Source organism: Cryptomeria japonica, chromosome 1, assembly GCF_030272615.1.
Source record: "Cryptomeria japonica chromosome 1, Sugi_1.0, whole genome shotgun sequence".
Taxonomy (NCBI): Eukaryota; Viridiplantae; Streptophyta; class Pinopsida; order Cupressales; family Cupressaceae; genus Cryptomeria; species Cryptomeria japonica.
In genome coordinates, this window is record NC_081405.1 from 232361905 (window position 1) to 232374035 (window position 12131).

Genomic DNA, 12131 nt, shown 5'->3' on the forward strand with positions numbered 1-12131 from the left:
CCTATCCTCAATCTTTCACTCTCCCCCAGATGATGATCTCCCTCTTCAAATGAGGGGGAAACTATCCCTACACCCACCTTATGACCATGAAAATAATAGTTAGTCCATAAAATGCTAAAACATCATAGTCATTATTTAACAATAATCCAACAATATCATATAATTAGCATAGTAATTAGTGCATCATATCAACAATGAATTTTTAAATGACCTTCAAGAATCATACATGCAATTAAGTTGACATAATCGAACTCAAAAAATTTGGAAAGTGTATCAATCATGAGAATATTCATAGAGATCTTATTGATTATTCTTATAACAAAAGGAAACATATATACCATGCATCTAATCAATGAATTAAAATACTTTCAAAAATTCATCTAATTTGTATAGCCAAAACATTATTTTATAGATCCAAATCCGCACCCATGGAAGTAACTTCTACAAGCATTAAAAGACATTTTTGTAATTCATGAGATGGTGTTGCCTAAAATAGACTAGCACCAATTCAACCATATTGTCAACATTGTCTAGTTCTATGTCCTAAGCAACTCATGGTCTATTGCCCTTTGACCTTTGATAATAAAATTGGTTCAGATTTCAAATATCAACTACTTGACACAATGATCCCATTGTCAAATTCAACACTACACTAACTTTTAACTCCAATCCCATAAATCATTTCAATACAAATGCATCTTAATATAACTCAACTTGCTCAATCTTAAATATTAACCTTAATTTAATCAATTTCAATTTCAATTATTAAATTAGATCACAATAATTATTATTACGCTGATAGACATATAAAGTGGCAGCAGTCCCTATAAGAAATCAGCATGAATCCGTGATAGAAAAATTGATTTAAAATTTTATATTAGATTGGACCACATAAATGCCTATGGCATACCTTTCAAAATTGATTTAAAATTTTATATTAGATTGGACCACATAAATGCCTATGGCATACCTTTCACAAATATCTACATGCTAGATTATTAAAGTTGAGTACGACATGCCAAGTAAATTTCCAGCCAAGTTCCAAAGTCAAATAGAATTTACAGGATTCATTTTAGGAATGAATCGTAAACTAATTGCCTAAACACGCCCAAATTTCCAGTCAAATCTATTGTACAGGACAGTATACATCCATTCTACATTCTCTGGAATACACTGCAAGCTCCAGGAATGAATCTGCAACTTACAATTTGATCTCCATTAGTAAAAGCATTACAAGGACTACCACTTCCCCCAAAAAACCCACACAGAAATACGAAGCTTCTTATCGATGGCTTCTTCTCGAGCTAACGGCGGCGCCACCTTTGAACAGATCCAGCACTAAATTCTCCAATTCATCCGCCGTATATTTGACGTGCGAGTGCGAGTGCCTTCCGCTGTCCAGCCGCCTCTCAAATCTGCCCAAAAACGACCTGTAAGCGGGCATAAGTCTCTGCGATATGGAAATCCCGAGGTCCTCTCGCAGCCGCACGTCATGAACGACCCATCCTTCATGGCTCTTTATCACCCCTTCAATCGTCACATTGATGGCCTTAAATCTGTCCTTCAAAGCCTGCTGTGAAACACCCGAAATCCCTTCCTCCGCCAGAAGCGAAAGCACTTTACTCCACGCCGCTCGCTCGTAATACACCGCGTATTGTCTCACCGTATTGCACTGTTTCCACAGCCATTTATCACCCAGCACAGATTTAAGCTCCGACCCCTTCACTTTTTCCACGATGTAGTGCAGATTATTCATCAGAAACAGGTACGACAGCGCCGGCTCTTTGTAAAGCTTGGATTTTGCATCAATTTTGCACTGCAGGAGAACGGCGATCCATCCAAGTCGGATCGACAGCGGGGCAGCCGTCACGTCCACGTCATCGTCGAGACCAGGAGCAAAACCCCCGGCCAGGCCCTTGGGCAGATCCATGGGCTTGTCAGCCGTTAGGGTTAAAAATGTCTCCTTGTAATCATACAAGTAAACAAGATAATTGACGACGTATCTAGTGAGAGGATGAACGGCTCCACCTGGAATGGCGGCTTTTGAACTTTCCTTCTCGAGGGAATTCTCAAACTCGGTCAAAATCCCCCACACCGCCTCCCCAAGCAAGACCAGGCACTGTGCGGCCTGTTTCTGAACCCCTTTACAGGGGTTTTCACAAAATATTTCATTAATGTCGGGGATGATCTCCGTCAATGTCTCGTACATGTCTAAAACCTTGAACATCGTTTCCGGCGCTCTTCTGCTCGCCGCCACGGCTTCGGCAAAGCTGAGAAGCCTGGCAGCTGGGTCTTTGGCGACATCGGCGAAGCCGGAATCCCTCAGCTGTGTAAAACCCTCGAACACCTGATCGCACAGCCACTTTTCTCTTGCAAACAGAAGTTGGATGCTGATTTTGGCGGCGGATATCCACTTCCTGATCTTGTCCTCCAGTGACGCCCACTCCATTTTCTGAACATCGTTCAAGCTCACCTTCTCCACGCCCAGATTGTACAGACTTTCTTCCACCACAGATTTTCTGGCAACCGCGAAGACTCGAACGCACTCCCTCCCGTACCCTGCAGACGCCATGCTCTGCACTATGTTCCTCAGGTCCTCCACGGCGCCCAACGGAATTGTGTCCAGGTCGCAAATTCTGTCAATTGACGGACGCGCGGAAAGCGGCGTGCCGCCGCCGCCGTCTTCGTCTGTGGCGTCGTCGTCGGACGAGAAGCAACTCGACCTGCTTACGCTCCCCTCCATGCTCGAATGGACAGAAAACCGACCCGAACGGTCGATCGGGTCGCTGTTAGATAACAGAATGTTGTGAAACTCGTTCCGGAGACGCGCCATCGACATCTGCATCAGGTGCTCCGCACGGATCATCTTTGCAGAGCTGCTGTCTACGACGGACAATTTTTCCATCAGTTGCTGGAGATTCTGGATCGCCGTCAGGTACTGACCGGCTTCTAGTGGGTTGCTCTGGAAGAGCATCGTGTTTGTTGTTTTTGTGTCCCATTTGGAGATCATGCCGTCGGCTGCGGCTAATTTCTCCTCCAAGTTGTGGGTTTTCTCTGTATCTGGGCTCATAACTGATTCCTGCTTGTCTCTGGTCATCTTGAGTAAAGCAGCCAAATACTATGCCACAACCCTCTATCTTTCTTCGTATCCTACCTCTCAATCTTCCATTCACATATAAATAGAAACAAAGCGATAGTATGCGATGACGCAGGGGTGGAAAAATTGCAGAAGAAAACTCAAGAAAAGTATAAGATTGACCAGGAATCAATATAAAAAATATAAAAGTAAGTTTGACTGGGCCCAACTTACTGGCTTAAAAAAACTTTTACACGGGTGAAACACGGGGGAAGACCGTGAGTGGAACAACAAAAGATTCTCGACTACGCTTGACTTTGGCTTCACGTTGAAGCTTACGCTTGACCGCTTGTACGAAATTTGTGCTCCTTTTTAAAGGTAAGAAGAGTTTAGGAAAGAGCCCTTTAAAAATTAGAATTACTAGGAGCTGCATGCTTTTTCCCATGCAACGGTGAGCCGATAGAAATTTGTGTGAAAGGGAATTTTACCATCTAAAAGAATTGCTAAGGACATTGGCATTTGGTTTTGGAAATCATGGCATTTTCGTTTGGGAGATCTGAAAATTATCCTAAAGGTTTTGGAAATTTCAAAAAGATTTCTAAAATGAAGCAGAAGCGGGCATCTTGTGATTTTTCTACCTACTGATTTTGGATACAAAAGATACAATTACATGGAACTCATAATGGAGGAAATTGAAAGTCTTTTCACAAAACTTTACAATTTTTCACCCTTAAATAATAAATTGAAATACAAGAAAATTGGACCTTAAATTTTTTTCTAATAATACATATGAGGTTGATCTTACATAAGCATAGATATTCTGAGTAATCTTCAATGTTTTTTTGATCTTCTTCCTTATGGAAGTGATAAATTATAAAGAGATAGAGAACCAAACTGTCGAGGATTATATTATTCTCCCACTGCTAATATTTAAAATGAATGTTTTAGCAAGCACAAGGCAATACTTCAAATCAAATCCTTTTTTTATGATAAGCTAATGATACTTTAAATAGCTTGATATGTGCCACAAAGGTCTGGCATAAATACCAATGCCTTATTCAATACAAAAAAAGGTTACTAATTCAAAACTTATAGGAAATTAAAATATAATATAATAGAGGGGTAAATAGCTACCTAAATAAACAAGAGAAAGTTTGATCTAGTCTAAAGCATGCTACCTGAATAAACAAGAGAAAGTTTGATCTAGTATAAAGCATGAGTATTAGATAGCCTAAGGTGGAGTTGAATCTTTGAAGAATTTTGAATGTTAATAAATTAAAAGAGAATAAATATTTACTTAGCAAGAGTAACAACAACAAACTAATGTATTTAAAAAGATACTTGACATTCGCATCACCATTTTTTATTGGACTGTTTGTCATTAACCAAGTGCGAGCCTATATAGTTTGTATTAATCAAGTCGTGGGAAAAGGAAACAAAATAGTTGTCATCGTGATAAATTTGCATCTAAATACATAAAATCTAGATATACCATGACTCTCCAGACTGAATGCAAAGAAACACATACGAACAACCAATTTAATTTTAATTCATGCTATGGCATTTGATTCCTCTGATTGTACTGACAATAGAAAAAAGGAAAAAAAATAATTGCTACATTTGTTGGACTATCATTTTGCCAAGCATATGTAGAAATCCCAAAAATCTTGACATTTTATACTTTGTCATTAACTAATTCGCAGCCTATATAGTATAAAATGGAAACAAAGCAATAGCTACATTTGTTGGACTGCCATTTTACCAATCATATGCAGAAATCCCATAAAATTATGCATTTTATAGTTTGTCACTAACTAATTGGCAACTTATATAGTTTTTACTAATCCCCTGTTTCTTGTATTAGCAGCCTATATAGTTTGTACAGTTCAAAGTGCAAAGTATATTCTATTTTTTCATTACTCCACTAATATTGTATGAATTCCATACATTCTAAAAAAAGAACATTAGATGGATGATAATTTTTTATATTTAATGTTACAACTGCAGTATATCATTTTCAGACTATCATTATATTGAATTGATCGAAATTTTAGGTTTTAAAAATGAGGCACAAATGCATTTGGTTATACAAAGTAAAGGCCTTTATTAGTCTTCCTTAAGATCAGTACATAGGCAACTATGTACAAGTATAGTAGATTTTTTACAGTGGCCTTTATTATTCTTTCTTAAGATTTGTACAAAGGCAACTATGTACAAGTACACTAGGTGTTTTACAATGTATTTATTTGGAAGTAGACATCTTTGATATCTTAGAAAGTAAATGCTCACACTCATCTTGGAAATCTACTTTTGTAGCTTTGGTGATGGTTGATTTAAGCCTAGGTTCAGAGTTGTAGGTATCATTTCTAATTAAAATAGTAAAGATAAACAAATTGCAAATCATATTATTAATGATGGACTGAGGAGTTGTTTCAGCTTGGGTGTCATATTGCAGGATGTAGAGTCTTTATCCAACATTTGCAGTAGATTAATTGCAACCTCATTGAAAGCCACAACCCAAATGATACCCATGTGATCTTGGATCTTCAATCGTAATAGGTACCTATAATTACATTTTTCTATATAGACCTGACATCTAGAGAAAAACCATGTGTTATCTTCATTTTGTACACATTTGTTCTTACATTCTTTGTCATCAATCTCTAATGGGAAAGCTGGATAATAGAAAGCATTCGACTTAATAAATTTGATGGTTGCATTCATTGTAGCCTCTATAGGTTGTTCAGTTGTTTTGGAGCACTCTAAAATAGAAGCTATTGACACTTTGTCAACTGATTCATTGATTTGTGCAAGAGATGGTGAGGATGAAAGCACATCATTTTGTTTCGCATCTACTTTAATAGACCTTAGCTCCTCTGCTTCAGGTATGGTTGGCTCTACACTTAGTATTGTTGGTGTGGCAGTATTAATAACCTTCCCTCTAAATTTAGCAACCCAACCATTCCTTATAGAAAGCACCACAGGCCCTTGGGAAGCTTGCAAGATTTTTATATTTTCACCGTCATTCCAGCATATTGGGCCCCACAATATTACATCAATGGTCGAAGATGAGATGTCTTTCAACTTTAAGGTTCTTCTAAGTAGCCCACTTCCATCTCTTTGCCATATTGTTGATATTTCCCCAATATTGGCCACATTGTCAACCAAGCTATTGTTGCTAATGTTTGAAATGTCTTCAATTTTTTTTTAATTCAAACTGATTACCTGTGGTAGATGCGGCATCCTCACATCACCTCAAGATTGAGGTCTGGTCCAAACTGATTTCCAAGTGACTATTTAACTTGTTGTACTTCATGTTGGCTTCATTAACTAGCCCTTTAGAAATAGTATACAATGGCCTTATCTCTACTCTATCATAATGCAACTCTACAAAGTCATTAAAGCAAGCTATTTGGATTTTTGTGCCTTCACTATCTATTATGTTGAAGCTGAAGACCTGCCTGCTATTTATTTGTGTGTTAAATTGCCACATTTGTTTCTTAGATGTAGCATGGCCTTTTATTGTCCACCTACTTTGATGAGGATTCAAATCTTAAATAGAAGTTATTGTGTCTAGGAGGCCATGTTCCCTAGTAGGAACATGTATACCAAACTTTGGGCTTCGACTAGATGGTGCAATCGGTTGTTCATCTTTCATTTGTTGTCCTTGAGCCTTAAACAAATACTTGAGCCTTCCAACCAAGTGGCAATTTGTCAAAAGGACATCTAGATTGAAGATTATTATAGTCCTGCTGTAAAAGGAAATTAATTAACATAAGTCTAGATATATTATTCATAAGTAATTGACAATCAAGACTATGGAAAGGTAAATTAGGAATATGGTACCGTACCTTGAATCTCTAGTTGGTCGATAGATGTAATCTGTCAATAAAACTATAGAACCTATCTTCATTGTTCTTGAGAAGAATAGACCATTGATATTTCTTGGGAGTATACCTAATTGCATGTGGTTTCCATCAGACAGGAAAACCTTAAATTGCTCAATCTGATTCTCATCAGTAGTTAATCTCTTCAAAGATAAGACTTGGATAATTGGTGTCAAAACAATGTATCCCTCATCAATAAAATGAATTGCATTTGTAGACAATTTTTGTTCCATTTCCACAACCTACAAACACAATTTCATGGAAAGGGTGATTCAATGGCTGAAAGGTATTGTACAAGTTTTGTTTTTAGACTAAATGATGGCAGAATATTGTGGTGGAAATAGATAGCATGTTATATATGTTAATGAAAAGAAAGAATTTATCTACTTTATAATGCAGTAGTTCTTTTCTAAAAAATTTGAAACATATTACAAATTGTTATTTAGTGACATGTTGCATGCTTTGGCATAGCAAACTTTATAATGTAACCTTAGATTATAAATTTCTATTCAGTTTCCTGCTACATCAGGCCCATTGGATGATAATCCATGTTCTACTAATTCTCTATGGTACCAATCTACCAGATAAATAAGATCAAGGAAAGCATAAGTGGAATGGCTACATTGGGATAAATGCATGTTGGGATTCCTAGGCCAAAATTCTTGGCTAGCACTACTTATGGTTGTTGCTCATGAGGTTCTATTTTGACAATTTAATATATTAATCCATGGTATATCATATGAAATTGAAATTGCATTGTCTTCTCTATCTTAAAAGGTTACTTATTAGAAAGTGGTGAAGCGACACTAATACTACTTAATTATATTTACTTTGTGTCTCCATTCAGTAATCACATCCAAAGAAATGGATGGATTGCCTATAGGGGCATGCAATATTATTAGACATGTTCTATGCTCTTAATGGCCATGGGTTATAAGTGAATTTAATTTAAATTTATCAAGTCTTTTGTTCAAGTAAGTAACAGATTGGGGAAGTAGACCCCATACAATTTTAGTTTTCTCCATGCTCAAAAAATGAAAGGAAAGAGTTTAGAAGATTCAGGAAGTAGCTAAAAGACTCTGGTACCCTATTTCAATACCAATTACTAAAACATACATATATGGAATTAAGTAAATCCATACTAAATTTTTCACTATATAATACATACATAAAAAATCCTTCATCTAAGATAAATGAAGGAACATAAAATGTTCATAAGCATATGCTCAGAGACTAGATATAGAATCTTGACGCAAGGGAAAGAATGTCAACTAAAATAATTTTTCTATTTTATAACCATACTTTGCATGTTATTTAATAGCATTAAAGTGAAAAGTAACTCAAAAGGAATCAGTTTCCATACTATCTACACATCTATTCATCAAATGTGCTCATTAACTTGCCTATATTCCATAATTGTTAAACTAAACTCTCAATGTATATGTTGTTGGCAAAAATGCAACAAACTTGGGGGGGAGTGAATCACTTTGCACAAGAACTTACTGCAACTTAAACCACAAATTAGATCTGATGATTAATAGTTAAAGCATGAAACAACACCACATCAATAACACACATAACACCAATATTTTTGACATGGAAAACCCAGTTAAGGGAAAAACCATGGTGGGAACCTACCCACGATGAGATAATACCCTATTAGGAGTAAATGTAAATATTATAATGGGGAATGCACATGCATTCAGACACTCTTCCTAGAGCTCACTTCTCAAACAAGAAACCTAGAAAGGCTACAACCTTTAGGGAAGGCTCGATGACTTACAAAATTATTCGGACAACAATTTGGATTACATGAACTGTGAAAATAGCATCTCCATATGCCTGGGTACAGTTTCAGTTAAGCTCACTGTCAAATCTTCTCTACAATGCACTTCTTCACACACTTCGTACAACTTCCCTGCTACTGAATGATTGATACAATAATTGCACATAGCATCACATCTCTCAATGGTTGTTACATTCATTTATATGTTATCAACCCATAAAATATAGGTTGGTTGAACCCTCAACACAAATAACAAAATAATAACCTCACAAGCTACAACAATACATGCGGACCAAAACAATGTCAAATAAGACATAGTCTAGACCAAAATAACTACTGCAAACATGCAACACCTCCAACAATTATGCCTCGATCATTCACAACACGCTACCACATCATGAATGTTGCATAACATGAAGACACTGGACAAAGAAAATCTTCAGTAACATGCACAATAATCAATACAGACCACCAATATGCATAGAAACAATCTAGAGATATTCACAAGGAACGTGAATTGCACCACAACAACTCAGATCATGAGAATCATCATCATCTCACTACCAGAGCTCAAGAACATCAACATAAATGACTGTCAACCTAAAAGATTCGCTTGTGGATTTCCAAATCATGAACTAATCAAACTGAGGAAACACATCAATGGCTAGAATACATTCTACACATCCACAACTAAAGATATAGCAATTCCAAAGCAATACGGAGCACAAACTATAATACTGAATAACACGAGTAATTGAATAACATCCTTAATACCGGATCTCATAACTCAACCAAAAAATCATGTGGACCTCTACAAATGGGAATGAACCATCTACATATAATATGATGAATACTAAGAGGGGGGGGGGGGGTGAATTAGTATACCCAAAAACTTAACCAAACTCTTAAGCGGTTTAACTGCAGACGGGTGTAGCCGATTAAACAATAAACCAGTTAAAACACAAACAAGCCAAATAGAAAATAAAGCATTCACCCACAGAAGCACAATCACCATAACACAAGATGTTTTGACATGGAAACCCAAATGGGGAAAACCACGATGAATAAAACTCACAAGTCAACTATTTCCATAATAGTAACCAGACCGGTTAAGGCCTTACAATGTTCTTCACCAAAATAGATCCTGTTAGGAATCCAGATCTCTGTTAGGAGATACTTGTCCTGTTAAAGACTACCCTGTTAGAAGATTTCAAATCCACAACTGTGAACCACCTTGTTAGAGGATTTACAATAGGCTTGGCTGGGCCTACCCAGTTAAGGGTTTCAAACTTGTCAAAGATATTAGTAATCAACAAGTGAATGATCTAGACAGTAGCACATAATGCTTTATTAGATCCTTGACAGCTCCTTGTTAATACATTCCAACATTACTTCAGTCTTCTATATTTTGCACTCTCAATCTCTGGCATGAGATACCTTTTCTCGCACAGACCTAATCCTCTCCAACACTCGCACATAACAACTACTTCAAAACCCTAGACATGATGTCCTCACATAGGAACCTGATTTCACATATGTCCAATAATATTAGACTAAAATTTCCTAGGTACAGTGCATCTAGACACATTTGGTAACACGGTACAAAAACACTGCCAAAGTGTCGGTGGATGATAACTCATCACAGTTTACAATTATACCAGTTTAACACAATATACCAATTATCGGTTAACAAATGAAGATTGGAAAATTAGAACATAGTGTTCCGATCAAAAATTAACTGCCGCTAGGAGTCCTCATACCGCTTGATGTCTTCATACCGCTTGAGGTCTTCGGTCATGCTTTGATCGATAAGCATCTTCTACAAAACACTGATAGTCTTCTACAAACAAAGACTATACATTTAATGACATGTAGTACCAGTTGGAACAACTACCAGTTGAGAATAACTCATACATCAAATAAGTGTGTGTCCATCAATGACAATCACAACTAAACATCATCAAAATACCAATAATCTCCCCCTTTGGCATTGATGGCAACACTTAGGAAAATTTTGACATCTAAGTGCTTACAAAATAAAAATAGATGCCATAATCAAAATTACTCCCTCTAAGCATATACACTACTCCCTTTGCAAAAATTACAAGTATGTGCATGAAATTTTCAATACTACTCCCCAAAATTTTAATACACACTACTCCCCCTTTGCCAACAATAACAAAGTAATGCAAAATATTCCCTTTTTGCATAATATAAAAGCAGAGTATATGTTCATGACAATAAAGAGTAAAACTTCTCAAAAAGAGATTTAAAGTTTTGCAAAAAATTCTTTATGTTTGAAGACCATGAATCAAGAAGTGAGGCAGCAATTTCACTCTCAGTCTTCATTTGGAAGGCTAATTCTTCCATTGCATAGATGGTGCTCATCTCTTATGTTACAGTAATAGCCTCCAAGTTTAGGAAGCACTTCTGAAGAACTTGCAATTTTGGTAATAGAAGCAACTGGAGCTCCTGCAGATCTCGAGTTCGATAGCAAATATCCGAGTCAAGATTTGCAATCTGATGTTGGTGAGTATGAACAATCTATCCACATACTGTGAACAGATCATAGGGCAATTGAAGTTGTCGATATACGTTTGTAACTCTGATTGGAGTTGACTCTTCTGTTTCAGAGGATCTTCACAAAATAGGTGAGGTTGGCAGATTTTGCTCAAGAGTAGGTTACCTTCACCCATAGCTGAACTTATATCATCATTTTGCTTAAGCAATTTTGCCATGTCTTCATCCATTTTCTTTACTAAGGCAACGGTGAGTGCCTTTTCATGGTTTTTCTTTGCAGTGGCCTGGGCAACATCTTCCAAACATTGTACTTGATCATCCACTACTGTGCAAATAAGTTTGAGCTTGGCCAGTGAGGAAACGGTACTGGGGAGGTTAGTACCAGGGGTTTGATTGGAAAGGGTGTCAATAGCAAATTGAATGATATCTCGTTCTTTCTTTTTCCTCAGTTCTTCCAATCTCTACTGCGCTAGTTGAATGCTCCGCAGTAGCTCAGTCTCATCAATCGATTGAGTCAGATAGGAAAGAGTCAAATCGGTGGGACTAATGGGATCAACCTGCTTGGCTTGATATTCGGTTGCCTTAGGAGTCTGTCCTCCTTCCTTTTCCTTAATCTCCTCTTGTCGTTTCTTCTTCTCTTCTTCTTTCTTTTTCTCCTCTTCCTTCTTCTTCACCTCTTCCTTTTCTTTCTCCATTCTCTCCTTTTCATCTTTTTCCTTATCTGGAGTGGTATCCTCAATATTTAGTGCATCAACATCAATGGGGTCATTTTGTTATGCTATTCTTTCACCCAGACTGTTAAAGACTTCATCCGGTTTGGTTGTGGATAGGTCAGGCTCTTTCTCAGCCAGTTGATTAGCTT

General features: G+C 37.0%; 1 protein-coding gene across 1 annotated transcript; it reads right to left on the reverse strand.

Annotated features, from left to right (window-relative positions):
* Positions 1 to 971: 971 nt before the first annotated feature.
* LOC131042258 (exocyst complex component EXO70B1) lies at positions 972 to 3244 on the reverse strand. The gene has a single exon (XM_057975598.2). It carries the CDS (start codon positions 3095 to 3097, stop codon positions 1283 to 1285), a length of 1815 nt encoding a protein of 604 aa, XP_057831581.2. The 5' UTR covers positions 3098 to 3244; the 3' UTR covers positions 972 to 1282.
* Positions 3245 to 12131: the final 8887 nt, after the last annotated feature.

What these genes read in the sequence shown, in the direction of transcription:
- LOC131042258 (XM_057975598.2), bottom strand. Translation starts at nt 3,097, where the DNA reads ATGACCAGAGACAAGCAGGAATCAGTTATGAGCCCAGATACAGAGAAA.